This window comes from Hylobates moloch, unplaced genomic scaffold (genome assembly GCF_009828535.3).
Source record: "Hylobates moloch isolate HMO894 unplaced genomic scaffold, HMol_V3 SCAFFOLD_23, whole genome shotgun sequence".
In the NCBI taxonomy this organism is placed as follows: Eukaryota; Metazoa; Chordata; class Mammalia; order Primates; family Hylobatidae; genus Hylobates; species Hylobates moloch.
Genome location: NW_026652298.1, coordinates 18,847,743 through 18,871,177, shown reverse-complemented (window position 1 = coordinate 18,871,177; position 23,435 = coordinate 18,847,743). Strand labels below are relative to the sequence as shown.

General features: G+C 43.4%; 1 protein-coding gene across 1 annotated transcript; it reads right to left on the bottom strand.

Annotated features, from left to right (window-relative positions):
• Positions 1–1,918: 1,918 nt before the first annotated feature.
• Positions 1,919–17,248, bottom strand: MRPS36 (mitochondrial ribosomal protein S36). Its single transcript, XM_032145017.2, has 4 exons — positions 17,094–17,248; positions 5,367–5,430; positions 3,383–3,570; positions 1,919–2,625 (listed from the first exon to the last, which is right to left on the bottom strand). Exons 1-4 carry the CDS (start codon positions 17,133–17,135, stop codon positions 2,608–2,610), a joined length of 312 nt encoding a protein of 103 aa, XP_032000908.1. The 5' UTR covers positions 17,136–17,248; the 3' UTR covers positions 1,919–2,607.
• Positions 17,249–23,435: the final 6,187 nt, after the last annotated feature.

The window sequence follows — 23,435 nt, the reverse complement described above, 5'->3', positions numbered from 1 at the left end:
ATGCTGTTGACTCGCATGCTTGGATTATTTGCTCTGGTGAAAGCCAGCCATGTCATGAATTCACTCAGGCAACCGTGTGGAGAGAAACTAAGGCCTGTTGCCAACAGGCAGCATCGGCTTGTCAGCTCTGTGAGTGAGCCATCTTGGAGGTGGATCAGCCAGCCTCAGCCAAGCCTGCAGATGACTGTAGCCTCAGTGGCTTCTAACTGCAACTGCATTAGGCACTAAGTCAAAACTGCCCAGTGAAGCTGCTTCTGAATTCCTGACCCAGAGAAACCAGAGAAATTAAGAGTTTAGCCACTTAATTTTGGGGTCATTTGTTACAAAGTAATAGATAATACACTAATTTGATCCTGCCTATCACACTGTGTAGTACTGGAAAGAAAAACGGAAACTTGGACAAATTAAGCAATTTGCTGATTACATATATTTAACTGCCTAACCTCTAAATGAAAATACAGGCTATTTGACTGTAAGCCTCACCAGAAGTCTATAATACTCTCCTTGGGAGCTCATCCTGTGACAGCAATTCCCACTGGCATACCTTTTGCCATACCTATACTCACAAATTCTCTAACAGTGACAGATTTTCTTCATTCTGACTTTCACAGCAGCAGCTGTAGTAAAGATTGCCCTCAGATATACATCCACAGTTCGGTATTAGGATTTCTAACTGTTGGCTCACAGTATTACTCATACCACTCTTCACTACCTGAATCTGAATTTATTTCTGAAAGCAAAATAATGGCCCTGGGCTTTTTTTTTTTTTTTTCCTGAGACGGAGTTTTTCTCTTATTGTCCAGGCTGGAGAGGCTGGAGTGCAATGGTGCAATCTCGGCTCACCGCAACCTCTAGCTCCCAGGTTCAAGCAATTCTCCTGCTTCAGCCTCCTGAGTAGCCGGGATTACAGGTGCCTGCCACCATGCCCAGCTAATTTTTGTATTTTTAGTAGAGGTGGGTTTTCACCATGTTGGCCAGGCTGGTCTTGAACTCCTGACATCAGGTGATCAACCTGCCTTGGCCTCCCAAAGTGCTGGGATTACAGGCATGAGCCACCACACCTGGCAATACATTTTTAAATAATAAAGAAATGAATTATGTTTTTCTTTTTTTTTTTTAGATGGAGTCTCGCTCTGTTGACCAGGCTAGAATGCAGTGGCGCAATGTTGGCTCACTGCAACCTCTGCCTCCTGGGTTCAAGTGATTCTCTGGCCTCAGCTTCCCTGTAGCTGAGATTACAGGTGCGTGTCACATTGCCTGGCTAATTTTTGTATTTTTAGTAGAGGCAGGGTTTCACCTGTCAGCCAGGCTGGTCTTGAACTCCTGACCTCAGGTGATCAACCTGCCTTGGTTCCCCAAAGTGCTGGTATTACAAAGCATGAGCCACTGCACCTGGCCTGAATCATGTTTTCCAATGAGTCACCTGAACAGCTTATTGCCAGCATCAAACTCCAATCCCTATCTCATATTTGTGCTGAACAACATTTACACTAGGCCACAGCAAAAAATTTATAAGAGAAGTAGATCAACTCTGTGGAGTAGTAGAAATAAGTAAAAATTAACCCACAGGCAACTCAGTAAATACAGAAGCATACTCAAAACCAATTCTATTTCTTGCTCATGACCTACCCTTAACTCTCAGGGAGGACTTCTTTAAAGCATATTGTAGAAATCATTAAAGGTATGGAAGAGAATTTATTTAGCTTTGTGAGGCTTTACTTCACAGTATACATACCCTTGGCACAGGAGGGGCCCCATGAAAGTTTCATAAACTGCTTAATAAGTAAATATGTTGATTTTATGAGGCTTTCAGACATTAAGTTTGAGAAAGTTAATGGTTATCAGGATTTGCATACAAGATCACAAAACAGTAAAATAAACCAAAGAACAAGACTTCCTTACAACCTCTGAAACATAATAAATTGCAATTTCTAGTGAAATCTTTATTCCTATGCTAGATTCATTTTGATCTCTTATTTTCCATTTTACACTTTTTGACTATCTTTGGAATCTTTTGTATGATCTCCTGTATCTTAATAGTATAGGCACCTATTTTAGCTTGACTATATTTTTATCATTCCGAGTAGGATATACTAAGCCAGTTATACTCCAGTAAACTTGTGAATGAAAAAACATTAGAGAACAGAGAATTAAGAACAAGTAATAGAGCAATTATTTCACTAATCCTCACCCAATTTCAGGAAAATCATGTCCCTAAAACAGCAATTCTGACTGATAAATTTTTCCATGTCTGAACAGAAAGTAAAGTGAAATTACGGGAATCCTATGATAGTTTACTATACATTGTGTGCTTTTAATAGTTTAACACTGGTAATGTTTGATAATCAAGAGTAAATTAATAGGCTAACATTTAAAAATATATACTTTAATAAGTATAAAGTATATAAACAATTAGGTAAGCTTGTGGAGAAGCTGACCAAGATACATAAATTAGGAAATACAAGTGTCCACCTAAATTTTCTATATTTCATTTTTTTCATAATATTTATTAAAGGTGTTTAATATACAGTTTCTCATCTGTCATTCTGGAAGTCCTTTATTGTAAAGACAATTCTATTGTCTGATGACAAACAGCAGCCACCATGGTTATTCAGGACCTCCACGCTGAAAAGGAAAAAATAAAGCAGTAAGATTAGATGTTAAATTGACGCAGGAAATGTTTTGATGGCAATTTTACAAATTTATACAATCTTCAGTAAGTAATCTTCGGTTTTTTTTTTTTTTTTTTGAGACGGAGTCTGGCTCTGTCGCCCAGGCTGGAGTGCAGTGGCGGGATCTCAGCTCACTGCAATCTCCGCCTCCCGGGTTCACGCCATTCTCCTGCCTCAGCCTCCTGAGTAGCTGGCATTATAGGCGCCCGCCATCACACCCAGCTAATTTTTGTATTTTTAGTAGACGCGGGGTTTCACCACATTGGCCAGGCTGGTTTCCAACTCCTGACCTCAGGTGACCCACCTGCCTTGGCCTCCCAAAGTGCTGGGATTACAGGCATGAGCCACCATGCCCAGCCCTCTTATCAATTCTTATAAACATAATTTCAGACCTGGAAGGGACTCAAGGTTGACCCGTCCTTAAATTTCTTGGTATCAGAAGCTCTTCACACTCTGAAAAATTATTGAGGACCCCAAAGAACTGTTTTTTATGTGATTATATCTTTTGATATTGATATATCACGCATATTTACAGAGGGATTTGACTATGGTTTCTTTCTCATAGTCTTGGCCTACCTGACCATCCTGTCTTAGCTCTGACCACACTCTGACAAGACAATAGGAATAGCATGTAAATCAGCAACTGAAATCCCCAAAGCCAAAATGTTACGGTGTTTTGCATAGTCTTGGGACAAAGAGCAACGACATACTTGGATAAATTCAATTTCTTCTTGAGACACAAGTTTCCTTCTGTATTTCTGAGGTAATGTTTTTATTATTTCTGCAGTGTCTGGTGGACCCTGATACATCAGCAAATCTGGTGATTTACTTCCCTTAGAATGTTGTGAAATTACAGAAGAGTGAGATGGTAGCCCTGCTGATCTCAAAGTTTCTGATACTGAAATAAAAAAAAAAAGACCTTATTAGAGAAATTGTTCAGATGTCAAAATACTGAGTCTTAAAATACTATCAAATAATCAAGTCATTCTTGAAATGAAGTCATTCTTCAAATAACTCTTGAAGTATTATAATTCCAAAAGGTAAATATTGTAGAGTAACTCAGTTGGCTATATATAATTTCATAAAGGTTTTTAAAAACTAAGGAGGTAGCTTTAAAATTTTTATATATTTATTGTTTAGAGATTGGGTCTTGCCTTGTTGCCCAGGCTGATCTTGAACTCCTGGGCTCAAGCAAGCATCCTGCCAGCCATCCCACCTCAGCCTGTGAGTAGTCAGGACTATAGGCATGTGCCACTGCATCCAGCTAAGGGGCGGTCTTAAGTAAACGAATTACAAAAATGTAAAATAATGAAATTTCTAGTTAGTGGAATTCAGCCCTTTAGGGGAACCTACACTACTTAAGCTTATGTCACATAACCCCTCATAGGCCAACACATGGTGGAGTTTACAGGTAATATCTTACAATAAGGAATAAGAAAGTCAGTAAATGTAAATGAGGGTAGTTTTCTCAATATCTTTACACTTGTTTAAACATCTTCATTCTTCAATAGTTACAGTAAGTTAAAAATATACCTATAAAATGTGTTAAAATTGCCTGAATTAAAGATCAAGAGAGGCACAGAGGATCTGTTTTTTTTAAAAAAGGGCGAGAATCAGAGAAAAACAGAACCCTTTCAGAATCTTCTCCCATTAATTTTGAATAAATGCTAAGGATTAAGGCAATCCAAAAAATATTTACTGACTAGATGAACAGATAAATGAATGAATGAAAGAAAAGATGGTTGGTGAGGAGAGAAACAGGAATGGTTATTCTTTTCCCAGTCTCTGCAAATGTAAGCATGGGAGAATCTTCTAAAGGATAGGAGAGAATAAACGTAGGATAAAATTTTGCCCATATAAACTCACTAGAAATTCAGAGATATCTTCTGTTGAGTCACTACCTTTTAAAATAGGGGTAATAAAGGCCCGGTGAGTGGCTCACGCCTGTAATCCCAGCACTTTGGGAGGCCGAGGCAGGCAGATCACCTGAGATCAGGAGTCGAGACCAGCCTAGGCAACATGGTGAAACCCTGCCTCTACTAAAAATACAAAAATTAGCCAGGCATGCTGGTGTATGCCTGTAATCCCAGCTACTAAGGAGGCTGAAGCATGAGAATTGCTTTAACCCGGGAGGGGGAGGCTGCAGTGTGCCAAGAGAACACCACTGCACTCCAGCCTGGGCAACAGAGCAAGACCCTGTCTCAAAAAATAAAATAAAATAGAGGTAATAATTTTTTTTTTTTTTTTGAGACAAAGTCTTGCCCTGTCACCTAGGCTGGAGTGTAGTGGCATGATCTCGGCTCACTGCAACCTCCGCCTCCTGGGTTCAAGCAATTCTATGCCTCAGCCTCCTGAGTAGCTGGGACTATAGGAGCCCGCCACCATGCCTGGCGAATTTTTTCGTATTTTTTAGTAGAGACAGGGTTTCACCATGTTGGCCAGGCTGGTCTTGAACTCCTGACCTCAGGTGATCCGCCTGCCTTGGCCTCCCAAAGTGCTGGGATTACAGGCGTGAGCCACCGCGCCCAGCCATAAGTTAATTTCTACTTGCATGCTACATAAGGCACTATTTTGATCTAAGCTACAATAGTCTTAACTGATTTTAAAATGAGAAATATTGCCTATAATAAAATACTCATTTATAAATATTCATGTACACAATTTTAAAAGAAATCTAAATAAAATACAACTCACCATTGGGTTTAGGATTGTCTCTTCTGTCAGGAAACCTTATTAATGGAGTGTGTGGTTTGACTACCTAAAGGAAAAATAATATGCATGAAAAACAATCTCATTAACTAAAAGAAATGATCTACTAAACCTCATAAGTAGATACTTTTGTTAAAATTACTCTTTGACAGCAACTTTAAATTATACTCTTCCCCAACCAGGAAAGCTGGTGTATGAATTATTAACTTGTCTACCTGGTAAACACAACTTTGTACTTTATATATCACAAGACTTTCATTGTACTATCGAAGGTGTACTTCACTTCAAAGCAACCCAATGGAGGAGATGATGTAGAGTTTATGTTGCATGACTTATTGATTGGTAAAAATGAAAGCTGGCTGGGCGCAGTGGCTTATGCCTGTAATTCCAACATTTGGGGAGGCCCAGGTGGGCAGATTGCGTGAGTGCAGGAGTTTGAGACCAGCCTGGGCAACATGGTGAAACCCTGTCTCTACCAAAAATTAAAACAAAAACAAAAAGAGAAAAACAAGGCCTGGTGTGATGGCTCACGCCTGTAATCCCAACATTTTGGGAGGCCAAGGTGGGTGGATCACGAGGTCAGGAGTTCAAGACCAGCCTGGCCAACATGGTGAAACCCCATCTCTACTAAAAATACAAAAATTAGCTGGGCATGGTGGTGCATGCCTGTAATCCTAGCTACTTGGGAGGCTAAGGCAGGAGAATTGCTTGAACCGGGACTCCGGAGGCAGAGGTTGCAGTGAGCTGAGATCGTGCCACTGCACTCTAGCCTGGGCTACAGAGTGAGACTCCATCTTAAAAAAAAAAAAAAAAAGGTGGCTGGGCATGGTGGCTCACGCCTGTAATCCCAGCACTGTGGAAGGCCGAGGCGGGTGGATCACAAGGTCAGGATTCGAGAGCAGCCTGACCAACAGGGTGAAACCTCATATCTACTAAAAATACAAAAATTAGCAGGGCGTGGTGGTAGTGCGCATCTGTAATCCCAGCTACTCAGGAGGCTGAGGCAGGAGAATCGCTTGAACGCAGGAGGCAGAGGTTGCAGTGAGCAGAGATAGTGCCACCACACTCCAGTCTGACCACAGAGTGAGACTCCGTCTCAAAAATAAATAAATAAATAAATGTGGTGCTATGTGCCTGTAGTTCCAGCTACTTGGGAGGCTGAGGTGGGAGGATCACTTGAACCAAGGAGGCAGAGGTTGCAATGAGCTCAGATCTTGCCACTGCACTCCAGCCTGGGCGACACAAAAAACTGGAAATTACTCCTTTTTTTTCCTTTTTCAGATGGATCTCACTCTGTCGCCAGGCTGGAGCAGGGCAGGACTCACTCCTGAACCTCCGCCTCCTGGTTCAAGGATTTCTGCGGACTACAGGTGCCTGCCACCATGCCTGGCTATTTTTTTTTTCTATGTTTAGTAGAGACGGGGTTTCACCGTGTTAGCCAAGATGGTCTCAATCTCCTGACCTCATGATCCGCCCACCTTGGCCTCCTAAAGTGCTGGGATTACAGGTGTGAGCCACCACACCCGGCGGAAATTTACTGACTTTTTAAGTTTTTTGTTGAGACAGGGTCTGGCTCGTTGCCCAGGATGGAGTGCACTGGCATGATGTGGGCTTACCGCAACCTCCACCTCTTGCTCCTAGGTACAAGCAATCTTCTCGCCTTAGCCTCCCAAAGTGCTAGGATTTCAGGCATGAACCACTGCACCTGGCCTCCTGACTTGTTTTGAGTGCTATTTCCCTACTATATTAATACCTAACAGGTAAGAAAAAACAATCATTTTGAAAATTAGAAAATTAAAGAATACTTTTTTTGACTACAAAAGTAACACAAGTTCTTGTAAAACATTTGGAAGAACACAGAAAAGCAAAAGAAGAAAACACTATCATCCCAAGACCCACATAAAACAAATAAAAACCTTTTTTTTTTGAGATGGAGTCTCCCTCTGTCACCCAGGCTGGAATGTAGCGGCGTAATCTCTGTTCACTGCAACCTCCACCTCCCAGGTTCAAGCAATTCTCCTGCCTCAGCCTCCTGAGTAGCCAGGATTACAGGCCTGCACCACCACACCCCGCTAATTTTTGTATTTTTAGTAGATATGGAGTTTCCCCATTTTACCCAGGCTGGTCTTGAACTCCTGACCTCAAATGATCCACCTGCTTCGGCTTCCCAAAGTGCTGGGATTACAGGCGTGGGCCACCACGCCCAGCCCAAATTAAAACATTTGATAGCACTTTATTTTAGTCTTTTTCCTATACCCATAGGAATACTTTTTTTTTTTTTTTTTTTTGAGACAGAGTCTTGCCGTGTCGCCCAGACTGGAGTACAGTGCTGCAATCATGGCTCACTGCAACCTCTGCCTCAAGGGTTCAAGTGATTCTCCTGCCTCAGCCTCCTGAGTAGCTGGGATTACAAGTGCCCGCCACCACGCCCAGCTAATTTTTATATTTTTAGTAGAGACAGGGTTTCACCATGTTGGCCAGGCTGGTTTCGAACTCCTGACCTCAGGCAATCTGCCTGACTAGGCCTCCCAAAGTGCTGGGATTAGAGGTGTGAGCCACCATGCCTGGCCTGAAATACATATTTTTGGAATACTGTTTTTATAACAGATGTTTGAAAAGTATTAACAATTTTGTCCGTAAAATTCCAGATAGTGGTATAGAGGACCTTAAATGAACCTGTCAATATGAAATCTTCTGAATATATAATGCTAAGAATCTAATGAACAAAGTACTATTTTCAACTAATCTATAAATTGCTATGTAACGAATGAGACTGAGGTGTGTTTATCTGCAATATATTTGTAGTACATATTATGCATTTTATATGGGCACAGAAGCAAATAGGTATGGGATTGACCTAAAAATTCACCACTGTAATTCTGTGGCTGTGAGAAAATGCTGGAATGTATTCTCTACCTCACCATAAAATCATGCTCAAGTCTTCCACACTAAAAAACTTCTCGGCTGGGCATGGTGGCTCACGCCTGTAATCCCAGCACTTTGAGAGGCCGAGGTGGGTGGTGGATCATGAGGTCAGGAGATCGAGACCATTCTGGCTAACACGGAGAAACCCCGTCTCTACTAAAAATACAAAGTAGCCAGGCGTGGTGGCGCACACCTGTAGTCCCAGGTACTCGGGAGGCTGAGGCAGGAGAATTGCTTGAACCTGGGAGGCAGAGGTTGCAGTGAGCCGAGATCGTGCCCCTGCACTCCAGCCTGGGCAAAAGAGAAAGACTTTGTCTCAAAAAAAAAAAAAAAAAAAGCTGCGTGCCGTGGCTCACGCCTGTCATCCCAGCACTTTGGGAGGCCAAAGCAGGTGGATCATGAGGTCACAAATTCAAGACCAGCCTGGCCAAGACGGTGAAACCCCGTCTCTTCTAAAAAAATTAAAAAATTAGCCGGGCGTGGTGGTGGGCACCTGTAATCCCAGCTACTCGGGAGGCTAAGGCAGAGAATTGCTTGAACTCGGGAAGTGGAAGTCCGAGATCAAGCCACTGCACTCCAGCCTAGGTGACAGAGAGAGGCTCTGTCTCAAAAAAAAAAACAAACAACTTCTCTATTAACTGTTTCTTCACTTTCATAGCCAAGCTTCTTAAGAGAATGTTCTATCTATCCTATTGTCACTCCCCTATTTAAAAGTTTGAAAACTGGCTGAGATCAGTGGCTCATGCCTGTAATTCCAGCACTTTGGGAGGCTGAGGCAAGAGGATGGCTTGAGCCCAGGAGTTTGAGACCAGCCTGAGCAAGAAGATGAGACTCCCTCTCTACAACTTAAAAGAAAAAAAAAAGTTTGAAAAATGTTCCACAGCTTTCAGGATAAAGTTCAAACTCTCATTTGGCACTCACAACACCCATTGTGATCTGGCCTCTCCTTACTTTGCCAGCCTTTCTCCCCTACTCTCTTATGTACCGGTTGCTCCAAGTATTCTGAAGTATTTTTCCTTTCCCCAATTCATCCTGCTATTTATCCTCATTCCATCTAGAGCTTACGTCCTCTGCCATGAAATCTCCCTCCCATCCCATTCCACTTCCATGCCTATCCTTCTGACTGCTTATCCTTTACAACAGCTCAAATGTCACTCTTCTCTAAGAACCTTTCCCAAATTCCAAAGTCTGAGTTAAAAACTCTCCTTATGTTTTCAGAGGACAGATAAGTTAGCCAATGATTATAGGAGAGCGCTAAGCTCCTGGACAGTCAGAGACAGAAAATTAAGCACTTCTGCAGCAGCATTCCTGTTACATGGAAAATGCCCAAGTAACAGTTGCCAAATAAGTGAATAAACCATTTGTAAGTTAGGTCTAACTGTATAGGCATGTAAATATGTATTATATACTTATACAAATATACATACACTGCAGAGAAGGAATCATTTGCAACATTGCTTTTATATACTTAAAAACATGATTTAATATGGCCTTATAGGCCGGGCACGGTGTCTCACACCTGTAATCCCAGCACTTTGGAAGGCCAAAGCGGGCGGATCACTTGAGGTCAGGAGTTCAAGACAAACCGGGTCAACATGGTGAAACCCCGTCTCTACTAAATATACAAAAATTAGCTGGGTGTGGTGGTGCAGGCCTGTAATCCCAGCTACTCAGGAGGCTGGGGCATGAGAAATCACTTGAACCCAGGAGGTGGAGGTTGCAGTGAGCCAAGATTGTACCACTGCACTCCAGCCTGGGCGACAGAGTGAGACTCCATCTCAAAAAAAACAAAAAAAACAAAAAAAAAAACCCAACAATAATAATAATATGGTCTTAAAAATTTAATTCGCACTGTTTGGTATCCCTACTTTTCAACAAAAAAAATTTTTATTTTGAGATAGGGTCTTGCTCTTGTCGCCCAGTGCAGTGGTATGATCACAGCTCATTACAGCCTCAACCTCCCAGGCTCAAGTGATCCTCCCACCTTAGCCTCCAAAGTAACTGGGACTATGAGTGTGCACCACCACGCCTGGCTAATTTTTAAAATTTTTTGTGGAGATGGGATCTCCCTATGTTCCTTAGGTGGGTCTTGAACTCTTGGGCTTAAGCAATCCTCCTGCCTTGGCCACCCAAAGTACAGGGATTACAGGCATGAGCCACTGCACCCAGCCCTAGAAAGTGTTTTAAATGCAAAAAAGTAGAATGGTATAAAATAAACCCCGATATAGGCCGGGCGCAGTGGCTCACGCCTGTAATCCCAGCACTCTGGGAGGCCGAGGTGGGTGGATCATGAGGTCAGGAGTTTGAGACCATCCTGGCTAACATGGGAAACCCCGTCTCCACTAAAAATACAAAAAATTAGCTGGGCGTGGTGGCGGGCGCCTGTAGTCCCAGCTACTTGGGAGGCTGAGGCAGGAGAATGGTGTGAACCCGGAAGGTGGAGCTTGCAGTGAGCCGAGATGGTGCCACTGCACTCCAGCCTGGGCGACAGAGTGAGACTCCAACTCAAAAAATAATAATAATAAAATAAAATAAAATAAACCCTGATATATTCATCACACAACTTCAACAATAATATAGTCAATCTTATTTCATAATCCCTTCCCTGATTAAACAAATCCCATACATTTAATCCCATCTCATCTGTTAATATCTTCCACACATTACTGACAAACAGAATTTTTGTTAAATCATAACTCCAATACTTTTTTTTTTTCCAATTTGAAAGCAGTGAAGTCAGGCTCAGTGGCTCATGCATGTAATCCCAGCACTTTGAGAGGTTGAGGCAGGAGGATCACTTGAGCCCAGGAGTTAGAGACCAGCCTGGGCAATATAGTCAGACCCTGTCTCTACTAAAAATTTTAAAAAGTTAGCTGGGCATGGTGGCGTGGGCCTGTAGTCCCAGCTACTTGGGATGCTTAGGTGAGAAGATCACTTGATCCCAAGAGGTTGAGGCTACAGTAAATCAGCCAAGATCATGCTACTGCACTGCAGCCTGGGCAACAGCAAGATCCTGTCTCAAAAAAAAAAAAAGTCACTTTATTAACTAATGAGATTCCAAATATAATCATGGTAGACACCTTAGTTCATCCTAGTTTTCGTTCAGGTGAGCCCCAATACTTTTGCTACACTTAACTAACAATAATTCCTACTATCATCTAATATTTAGCTTATGCTCACATTTCCCCTTCTTGATTGGGTGTGGTGACTCACACCTGTAATCTCAGCACTTTGGGAGTCTGAGGCAGGTGGATTTCTTGAGCTCAGGAGTTTGAACCAGCCCAGGCAACATGGCGAAACTCTGTCTCTACAAAAAATACCAAAAACTTAGCTGCGAGTGGTGCTGCACACCTTTAGTCCCAGCTATTTGGGGGGCTGAGGCAGGAGGATCACTTGAACCTCGGGAGGTCAAGACTGCAATGAGCCATGATCATGCCACTACACTCCAGTCTGTGTGACAAAGTGAGACTCTGTCTCAAACAAAACAAAACAAAACAAAAATTTCCCCTTCTCAACTGTCTTTTTAGATTCTAAATACAAATATGACAAACAAATAACTCCAATTGTATATTAGTTGGATAACTAAGAAGCCAATCTGAAAAGTCTCCCATTGTATGATTGCAACCATATGACATTCTAGAAAAGGTCAAACTATCCATCTAAGATTTTTTTTTTTTTCTTTTTTGAGACAGAGTCTCACGCTGTCGCCCACGCTGGAGTGCAATGGTGCGATCTCGGCTCACTGCAACCTCCGCCCGGGTTCAAGTGATTCTCCTGCTTCAGCCTCCTGAGTAGCTGTGACTACAGGTATGTGCCATCATGTCCAGCTAATTTTTGTATTTTTAGTAGAGATGGGGATTCTCCATGTTGGCCGGGACGGTCTCAATCTCTTGATCTTGTGATCTGCCCGCCTCGGCCTCCCAAAGTGTTGGGATTACAGGCATGAGCCACCGCACCCGGCCCCATCTAAGATTTATTCATGCCTTTTCATGGCTTGATAGCTCATTTCTTTTTAGTGCTGAATAATATTTCAATATCTAGATGTACCACAGTTTATCAATTCACCTACTGAAGGATATCTTGTTTGCTTTTAAATTTCGGTAATTATGAATAAAGCTGCCATAAACATCTGTGTGCAGCTTTTATGTGGACATAAGTTTTCAACTCACTTGGGTAGCTACTATGGAGTGTAATGGCTAGATCGTGTGGTAAGATTATGTTTCCTTTTGTATGAAATTGCCAAACTGGGATCAGCGCCGTGGCTGACGCCTGTAATTCCAACACTTCAGGAGGTCAAGGCAGGTGGATCACTTGAGTCCAAGAGTTCAAGACTAGCCTGGGCAACATAGTGAAAACCTGACTCTACAAAAAATACAAAAATTAGTCAGGCATGGTGGTATGTGCCTAAAAAAGAAAGAAAGAAATTGCCAAACTGTCTTCCAAAGTGGCTGTACCATTTTGCATTCCCACCAGCAATGAATGAGAGTTCCTGTTAGGTGGGATAGTAATGAGAATTCACACCTCTGTCAACATTAGGTGTTGTCAAGTGTTTTGGATTCTGGCCATTCTAATAGGTGTGCAATGGCTGTCTTAACTTGAAATTCTCTAATGACATATGATGTTGAATATCTTTTCTTTCTTTTTTTGAGACAGTCTCACTCTGTCGCCCAGGCTGCAGTGCAATGGCGCGATCTCGGCTCACTGAAACCTCCACCTCCCAGGTTCAAGCAGTTCTCCTGCCTCAGCCTCCCAAGTAGCTGGGATTACAGGTGCACACCACCACACCTGGCTAATTTTTGTACTTTTAGTAGAGATGGGGTTTTGCCATGTTGGCCAGGCTGGTCTCGAACTCCTGACCTCAGGTGATCCGTCCACCTCGGCCTCCCAAAGTGCTGGGATTACAGGCATGAACCACCGTGCCTGACTATCTTTTCATTAGACCTAGGTGTCATTCATGACACCTATTTTATGTCATTTAAATATATCAGTTTTCTTTTTTTTTTGAGACAGGATTACACTCTGTTGCCCACTGGAGTGCAGTGGTGTGATCTTAGTTCAATGCAACCTCAATCTCCCAGGCTCAAGCAATCCTCCCACTTAAAGCGATCCTCCCACTTCAGCCTCCCAAGTAGCTGGGACTACAGGCGTGCACCACCACACTCAGTTAACTTTTGTATTTTTTGTAGAGACAGGGTTTCACCATGTTGGCCAGGCTGGTCTTGAACTCCTGGGCTCAAGCGATCCACCCACTTCAGCATCCCAAAGTGTGTGTATTTTCTTTGATGAGGTGTCCAGCTGTTTTGCCCATTTTAAAATTCAGTCATTTATTTTTATTTATTTTCTTATTGTTGAGTTCTTGTTTTCTTTTCTTTTTTTTTTTTTTTGAGACGGAGTCTTGCTCTGTCACCCAGGCTGGAGTGCAGTGGGCTCACTGCAACCTCCGCCTCTCAGGTTCAAGCGATTCTCCTGCCTCGGCCTCCTGTAGCTGGGATTATAGGCACCCGCCACCACTCCCAGCTAATTTTTGTACTTTTAGTAGATACGGGGTTTCGCCATGTTGGCCAGGCTGGTCTCAAACTTCTGACCTCAGGTGATCTGCCCGCCTTGGGCTCCCAAAGTGCTGGGATTACAGGCATGAGTCACCGTGTCCAGCCTTATGTTTTCTATAATAGTCTTTTATCAGATAATGTCTTTTGAAAGTATTTTCTCCCAATATGTGGCTTGCCTTTTTTTGACAGTGTCTCACAGAGCAGAATTTTTTATTTTAATGAAGTCCAGCTTATCAATTAATTTTTCATGGATCATGCCTTTGGTGTTATATCTAAAAAGTCATTCCTAAACCTAAGGTTATTTTTATTTTCTCCTATGTTATATTCTAAGGGTTTTATAGTTTTGCATTTTGCATTCAGGTCTAGGATCCATTTTGAGTTAATTTTTGTGAAGAACGTGAGGTCTGTGTCTAGATGGATATCCAATTTTTTCAGCACCATGTTGAAAAGACTATCTTTTCTCCATTGTATTCCTTTTGCTCGTTTTGTCAAAGATCAGTTGACTGTCTCTTTATTTTTACCTTTCCAAATCTTAGTTTTAGCTATGCCTCTTATAAATAGCATAGCGCTGGATTTTCATTTGTTAGCTAGTCTGAAAATGTTTTACTTTATTATTTATTTTTTGAGACCAGGTCTTGCTCTGTTACACAGGCTGGGGTGCAGTGGAGTGATCGTGGTTCACTGCAGGGTCAAACTCCTGGGCTCAAGTGATCTTTCCACCTCAGCCTCCTGAGTAGCTAGGACTACAAGTACACACCCACACACTACCCCTCCTGCCTGGCTAATTTTTATAGAGATGGGGTCTTGTTATGTTGCCTAGGCTAATCTTGAACTCCTGGCTCAAGCAATCTTCCCACCTTGGCTTCCCAAAGTGTTGGGAGTATAGGTGTGAGCCACTGTGCCCAGCCGGCTTTGTCTTTACTTGATGTTCTGAGACCACGCTTTGTGACTTCCTATCAGTTTGTACCAATCAGTCTTTTGGCACTCTTCTCTTCCTTCAAGATATGGATCAACAACCAAATTCTAAGCTCTATGTTGTTTTTTTTTGTTTTTTTTTTTTTTTGAGTCAGGGTCTAGCTCTATTGTCCAGGCTGGAATACAGTGGCATGATTATGGCTCACTGTAGCCTTGATCACCCGGGCTCAATCTTCCCACCTCAGCCTCCTGAATAGCTGGGACCACAGGTGCACGTCACCATGCTCAGCTGATTTTTTAAAATTTTTATAGAGATGGGGTCTTGCTATGTTGCCCAGGCTGGTCTTGAACTCCTGGGCTCAAGCCATCCTCCTGCCTCAAACTGCCAAAGTGTTGGGATTACAGGCATACACCAGTGAGCCTGGCCTAAACTCTATCTCTTACTGGTACTGTAGTTCTAGCTTTATAGGCCTGTCACACAGATACTCAACAAATTTTGCTAATGTTATATGTAATTATTACATAATATTAGCACATACTTTATTATTTATTTTTTGAGACCAGATCTTGCTCTGTTACACAGCCTGTTACACAGGCTGGGGTGCAGTGGGGTGATTGTGGTTCACTGTAGCGTCAAACTCCTAGGCTCAAGTGATATTATATTAGCATATTGGTTGTATTCTTTTTATTTTTCTTTTTTTTTAGAGCGCAGTCACGAACCTGGTTTGAATTCTAAATAGGTGAGTACAGGTCTTTGTTCCTATGTTAGAAGGGCACAGACCATTCCTTACTGTATATCTCACAGTTTCTTCATTTGTTTGCATACATCAGCTGTTAGTATTGCTTTGGACTCTACTATTTTAACAAACTACCACAATTTGTTTATGCAAAAGACAGACATACAGATTGTTTGTGGTTTGGGGGCTATCAGAAATAGAGCCAGGGACCCGAGGGCAGTATGTACAGTACCTGCCTGCTGAGATGCCACACTCCTGCTGCCAGGCTGGAACTCCTCAGCTCTGGACCCCAGTTCTTTGCTAGTAACTCTTTTTTTTCTATGAACATTTATTCTCATCACCACTGACTTCTAAATTTTAGTCATTTTGGTGGATGTGTAGGACCTCACGGTTTTAATTTTTATTTTCCTGGCAAGTAATGATATTGAGCACCTTTTAAAATGTTCATTGCTCATTTGGGTATCTTTTGTGCAACACGCTAAGTCTTTTACCCATTTTTAAATTGTTATGTATTATTGATACATATGGTTATATATTATGGTTAACAGACCTTTGTCAGATACTCTCAGTCCTTACAGAATCTTTAACTAGTCAATGCTCAATAACTACCCACTGAATAAGTAAGGATCATTCATTGCAATGGGACCAAAGACTGGGATCTAGGATTATCATTCAGACAACAATTTCAGGAACTTAGAAAAAGGTCTTTTAAGAGATGTACTTATATAAAGCGGAATGTACTTCTCATATCAAAAATAAAAGTCAATTATAAAATAATACAGTTTCAGGGTTCAAAGACTACGTAAACCAACCACAAAAGTGGAGGTTGTGTTCCACTTATATAGTAATTTTGCCTAAGTTAGAACCACAGCTGAAGAAACAAATAAAAAGGCTATCAGGAGTTAGTAGCTGATAGGTGGATTAACAAAGTTACTTTAGCTGTCTATCTAAACCAAGGGAAAATAGGCTTGTGAAACCAACGCTTATACACACACACACACTAATATACACACACACATTAATTAAGCTTAAATAACATTTTTCTATTTCCCTCATCTGGCCTGTAGCCAGACGCTTGGAGAGGTTGGGGAGAACCCGCTCCGGCGAGGACGCAGTACGCGGGGCCAGTTGCCCGACCATTCCCGAGACCTTGAAGGGACACTGGGTCAGATCCAGGGTTCGCTTCCTTCCACGCCCCGCTATCGCCTTCCTTCCGATTGGCTGAGCGGGGGCACCACAGCCAATCCTAGACGGCTACCGCCAGGGCCTCCTCACCCGCACACGCCTAAGACTAACAAGGTCCTGGCGGAGGAGCCGGGGATCCCGGCAGTAGGTAAAGGACCTACCTGCCAAGTTGCTGCACGCTTGCCGCAAGGCTCGAACCCTCAGCGCCGGACCCACCTCACTGCCCGGTCCAACAGGCTCAGAGTCCCATCCTCACACACACCCGCGGGCGCCGCCACTGGCCCTCCGCAAAGGCGCGGTCACCGCTCAGCCTCTGCCACCGCCTTTACTCCCCGACGCCGTCGCCATAGTCGGCACCGTCCCTACCGCCCAAGATGCGGAAACGCGACAAATTGCTTTACCTGAACGACCCTACTGGCAGACGCCATCTTGCTGCCCATCATGACCCCCGAGAAGGGGCAGTTTCCGGGGCGCGAGCGAGCCGCGGCGATCACCGGAGTCCCGGGCAGCTGTGGGCGGCGCTTCCCGGGACGTCACGGAGGCGGAGACCGGACTGGGATCTCCTCAGCCGAGGGGCTGGCTCCGCCCCGTGCCTGACCCCGCCCACCCCTTCTCCCTGCTAGGATCCACCCACGTGTGTTCTATTGTTTCGTTTTGGGGACAAAATTTTGTTATGTTGGGTCTCTGCTCGTTAGCCTATAAATTGTCTAGGACCATTTCCTTTCCAGAAAGCCAGTTTATAATTTCGATATAGTTCAAAATTTTATCTAGAACCAAATAAATAATACAACCTTCTGATCTGACAGCTCTTGCAAAGATTAAAAAAATTAAAAACAAAAAAAACCTTGCGGTTTCCTAAAATGAATAATTTTGTTAAAACGGGAGTTAGTGGCAAGCTCACAAGAGTTTACTCTGGCTTAAGCAGGGCCATGTCACAGTCTCCTGCTGATTGGCATTGCTTGATTGTACTTTGTTTCTGTTTTCTTTACCGTTTATTACTCCTGATATTGAACTGCTGGGCCTTTGCTTCAAGTTGAGATAACTCAAAAATTCAGAAATGTTTGAAACGTAAGCCACCCATATCTTTCCCCCAAAGTTACATTACGGGCGGGGCGCTATGGCTCACGCCTGTAATCCCAGCACTTTGGGAGGCTAAGGCGGGCGGATCACTTGAGGTCAGGAGTTCGACACCAGATTGGCCAACATAGTAAAACCCTGTCTCTGCTAAAAATACAAAAATTAGCCGGGCGTGGTGGCGGGCGCCTGTAGTCCCAGCTACTCGGGAGGTGAGGCAGGAGAATTGCTTGAACCCAGAAGGCAGAGGTTGCAGTAAGCCGAGAGTGCGCCACTGCACTCCAGCCTGAGCAACAGAGGGAGACTCCGTCTCAAAAAAAAAAAAAAGTTACATTACGTTCTGTGATAATGCTTAGGTTATATATAGTATTGTAAGCATGACCAGTGTGTTTGATGATATACATCAGTGATTTCTAAGTCTTGGGATCTTTTTAGAAATATAAATTACTGAACCCAGATATGGTCTATTGGGATTCAGTGTCTGTAGATACGCCATTAACCCGTTTTGTTTTGTTTTTGTGGGTTTTTTTTTGAGACGGACTCTTGCTCTGTTGCCCAACCTGGAGTGCTGTGGCATGATCTCAGGTCACTGCAACCTCCGCCTCCAGGATTCAAGCAATTCTCCAGCCTCAGCCTCCCCAGTAGCTGGGATTACAAACGCCCGCCACCATGCCTGGCTAATTTGTGTATTTTTGGTAGAGACAGAGTTTCACCATACTGGTCAGACTAATCTCCAACTCCTGGCCTCAAGTGATCCACTCACCTCGGCCTCCCTAAGTGCTGGTATTACAGGTGTGAGCCACTGCGCCTGGCCCCATTTTAATTATTTTCAAATGTGCAGTTCAGTCACATTAAGTACATTCACATTGTTGGGCAATTGTTACCATCTTCAGAAACTGTACCCATTAAACAAAAACTTATTCCTCCTTCCCTCAACCTCTGACAACTATCATTTTACTTTCTGTCTCTATGAATTTGACTACTGTAGGTACTTAATGTACGTGGAACCATAACAGTATTTGCCCTTTTGTAATTAGCTTGTTTCACTTAGCATGTCTTCAAAGTTCATTCATGTTGTAGAATGTGTCAGAATTTCCTTCTTTTTTGAGGCTGAAAAATATCACATTATATGTGTATACCACATTTTGCTTATCCATTCATCTGTGATAATTCTTTTTGTTGTTGTTTTTTAGACGGAGTCTTGCTCTGACACCCAGGCTGGATGCAGTGACATGATCTCAGCTCACTGCAACCTCTCCCTCCTGGGTTCAAGTGATTCTCCTGCCTCATCCTCCCGAGTAGCTGGGATTACAGGTGCCCACCACCATGCCCAGCTAATTTTTGTATTTTTAGTAGAGACGGGGTTTCTCCGTGTTGGCCAGGCTGATCTCGAACTCCTGAGCTCAGGTGATCCGCCTGCCTTGGCCTCCCAAAGTGCTGGGATTACAGGTGTGAGCCATTGTGGTGGCCCTCAAACCTTTTTTTAAGGGCCTTAATCTCATCCATGACGGCTCTGTACTCATGATTTAATCATTTCCTGGAGGCCCTACCTTTTAGTATTGTCACATTAGCAATTTTCAACAGATGAATTTTGAATGACACAGTCAGACCATAGCTTACTGCCTTTGGCCCCCCAAATTTATGTCCTACTCACATGCAAAATACATTTATCGGACGCTTGTTGCTCACACCTGTAATCCCAGCACTTTGGGAGGCTGAGGCAGACGGATCATTTGAGGTCACGAATTCCAGGCCAGCCTGGCCAACACGGTGAAACCCTGTCTCTACTAAAAATAAAAAAATTAGCTGAGCGTGGTGGTGTATACCTATAATCCCAGCTACTTGGAAGCCGAGGCATGAGAATTGCTTGAACCTGGGAGGTGGAAGTTGTTTACAGTGAGCCAAGATCGTACCACTGCACTTCAGCCTGGGGGACAAAGGGAGACACTGTCTCAAAAGACAGAGAAAAAAAAAAACCCAAAAATACATTTGTCCGTCCCAGTAGCCCCCAAAGTCTCAACTCATTCCAGCACCAACTCAAAACTATAAAGTCCAGAGTCTCACCTAAATCAGATATGGATGAGACTCAAGGCATGACTCATCCTGAGGCAACTTCTCCTCCAGCTGTGAGCCTGTGAAATCAAATACATGTGCTTCCAAAACACAATGATGGGCCAGGAATAGGATTGACATTCCCATTCCAAGAGGGAGAAACAGGCAAGAAGAAAGGAGTAATAGGTCCCAAGTAAGTTAAAAACCCAACAGGGCAAACAACATTAACTCTTGAAGCTTGAGAATAATTCTTGACTCAGTATCTTGCCTTCAGGATGCATTGGGCTGGGGGTTGGACCCCCAAAGCCCCGGGGCAGCCCTACCCCACGGTTTTGCTGGGCACAGTTCCAACTCAGCAGCTCTCAGCAGGTGAAGACAGGTACCTGGGCTCTCTCAGGCAGGTACTGCATGCTGATGGCTCTACAGGTCTGGAGTCTCAGGGGTGGCCCTGCCATACAGCTCTGTAACAGCCCTTTTTTTTTTTTTTTTTTTTTTTCCTTTTTTTTTTTTTTTTTTTTTTTGAAAAGGAGTCTCGCTCTGTCACCCAGGCTGGAGTGCAGTGGCACGATCTCGGCTCACTGCAAGCTCCGCCTCCCGGGTTCACGCCATTCTCCTGCCTTAGCCTCCCGAGTAGCTGGGACTACAGGCGCCCGCTACCACACCCGGCTAATTTTTTGTATTTTTAGTAGGACGAGGTTTCACCGTATTAGCCAGGATGGTCTCAATCTCCTGACCTCATGATCTGCCTGCCCCAGCCTCCCCAAAAGTGCTGGGATTACAGGCGTGAGCCACCGCACCCAGTTTTTGTTTTTGTTTTTGAGACAGGGTCTCACTCTGTCACCCAGGCTGGAGCACACTGGCACCATTATAGCTCATTGCAGCCTCAAACTCCCCAGTTCAAGCAGTTCTTCTGCCCCAGCCTCCTGAGCAGCTGGAACTACAGGCACATACCACCATGCCCAGATCACTGAGTTTGTTAGTGATACGATGTCATCTTAGCAGGTTAGTTCTTCTGTCCTTTTTGTAGAACATAATCCATGGGTAGGTTTTCTGGCCTTAGAAAATGTATCTACTCCATATAAAGAAAAAAACACACATAAATAGGTAATATATCTACTGCAAGCCTGGGGACAGTGGCTCATGCCTGTAATCTCAGCACGTTGGGAGGCTGAGACAGGCAGAACACTTGAGATCAGGAGTTTGAGACCAGCCTGGCCAACATGGTAAAACCCCATGTCTACTAAAAATACAAAAAAATTAGCCGGGCCTGTAATCCCAGCACTTTGGGAGGCCAAGCCAGATGGATCAGCTGAGGTCAGGAGTTCGAGACCAGTCCGGCCAACATGGTGAAACCCTGTTTCTACTAAAACTACAAAAATTAGCCGGGCACGGTGCCGCATGCCTGATTATAATTCCAGCTACTTGGGAGGCTGAGGCAGGAGAATGGCTTGAACCCAGGAGGCAGAGGTTGCAGTGAGCTGAGATTGTGCCACTGCATTCCAGCCTGGGCAACAGAGAGAGACTGTCTCAAAAAAAAAAAAAAAAAAAGCCAGACATGGTGGTGTGCACCTGTAGTCCCAACTACTCAGGAGGCTGAGGCAGGAGAATCCCTTGAACCTGAGATGTGGAGGTTGCAGTGAGCTGAGATGGCACCATTGCACTTCAGCCTAGGAAATGCAGTGAGACTCTGTCTCAAAAAAACAAAAACAAAAAAACCCCAAAGACTGTGACTGTTGTAGACGTAAAAAGATCTTTGTGTCCCCAACTTCAGAAAGCTGCTCAGAAGGACATACTCTCTAATGCCCTCTTCAGAGATATGGCCGACATTGATAATGAAAAAGTAGAACCTCCCCACAGGCAGAGTGAAGAATTTGGATGAAGTGCCTCCAGAAAACAACACAAGAGCCTCAACAATGTCATTCCCTATCCTCTAGGAAGGGGAGTCTCCTATCATTTGCCAAGTAATACTTAAGATTTTGGCTGGGTGTGCTGGCTCACACCTGTAATTCCAGCACCATAGGAGGCTGAGGTGGGTAGACGGCTTTAACCCAGGAGTTTGAGACTAGCCAGGGCCACAAAGTAAGACCCTATATCTACCAAAAAAAAAAAAAAAAAAAAATTACTATGGACTGCAGACCTATTCCACTATTGCTTGCTGGATGTGTGAGGTGATATAATTTGTCTTTTCAGTTCACAGGTCTCTAGATGAAGGGCCACATCTGGACCTGATATGAAAGACTGAACTTTGAAAAAAATGTAACAATTGGATGACACTATTAGCTTATCTCTTGTCTTCCTTGGGAAGTGTCTTTTGCATGCAGAATGCAGAAAGGAAGTTAATATTTATGACCAAGATAGCTGAGTTTAATAAATTATATTCTTTCAATAAAACACCCACTTTCTTTCTCCAACTCTGAAATCCACCACTCCCCTGCAATGGGAGAAGTATACTTTCCTGCCTCAATGATGTCGGGTTTTGTCAATGTCAGCCTCTTTCAAATAGAAACTTCAATCATACTGGTATAATTGGACTTGACGTCATAAGCTCCTGCCTTGTGCCATGAGACCATTTCAGATTGTGGTTGTTCCCTCAGCCTGAGTCCTAGAATTATCAGCTGAAGGACAGACCCAAAACGAAAATGTCTGTTATAAGCCACTGAGATTTGGGGTTATTATTCAGCATGATTTTAGGAAAAGCTAATACAATTTCTCTCTCAGAACTGATCCTTAAGAAGGAACTTGGCCAGGTGAGGTGGCTCACACCTGTAATTCCAGCACTTTGGGAGGCCAAGGTGGGTGGACTGCTTGAGCTCAAGAGTTTGAGGACCAGCCTAGGCAACATGGCAAAATCCCATCTCTATCAAAAACACAAAATTAGCCAGGCGTGGTGGCACGTGCCTGTACAGGTCCCAGCTACTAGGGAGGCTGAGGCAGGATAATTGCTTGAACCCAGGAGGTGGAGGTTGCAGTGAGCTGAGATCGTCCCATACTGCCCTCTAACCTGGGCAAAAGAGCCAGACTCTGTCTCAAAAAAAAAAAAAAAAAAAAAGAAAGAAAAAAAAGAAAAGAAAACAAACAAATGCTAGCATCATTTCAAGTTTCAAGTCGTTCTAAAAAGAATGTTGAGGCCGGGTGCAGTGGCTCATGCCTGTAATCCCAGCAGTCTGGGAGGCTGAGGCGGGCAGATAATTTGAGGTCAGGAGCTCGAGACCTACCTGACCAACATGGTGAAACCACTGTCTCAACTGAAAATACAAAAAATTAGCTGGGCATGGTTGTCCACACCTGTAATCTCAGCTACTCAGGGGGCTTAGGCATGAGAACTGCTTGAACCCAGGAGGTGGAAGTTGCAGTGAGCTGAAATCACACTAGTGCATTCCAGCCTGGGTGACAGAGCGAGCCTCTATTTCAAGGGGAAAAACAAAACAAAAAAAAGTTGAAAATACTACATTAGCTGTAAAAATGTTCAATAGCTCCAAATTAATAAAGTGTTCAAATTAGAGTTTTTCAAAAATGGACTGCGATGCTATAAAAAGTGACAAGTTCTATTTTATAATTACTAAGATAGAGTACTACTGTTTGTAAAGGGCACAAATTAAAAAAAAAATAAGACAGAG

Excerpts from the sequence above, each read along its gene's own strand:
- MRPS36 (XM_032145017.2), bottom strand. The coding sequence starts at position 17,135 with ATGATGGGCAGCAAGATGGCGTCTGCCAGTAGGGTCGTTCAG. Across the intron at positions 5,431-17,093 it reads CTGCCAGTAGGGTCGTTCAG|GTAGTCAAACCACACACTCC; the intron begins GTAAAGCAATTT and ends TTTTTCCTTTAG. Across the intron at positions 3,571-5,366 it reads AGACAATCCTAAACCCAATG|TATCAGAAACTTTGAGATCA; the intron begins GTGAGTTGTATT and ends TTTTTATTTCAG.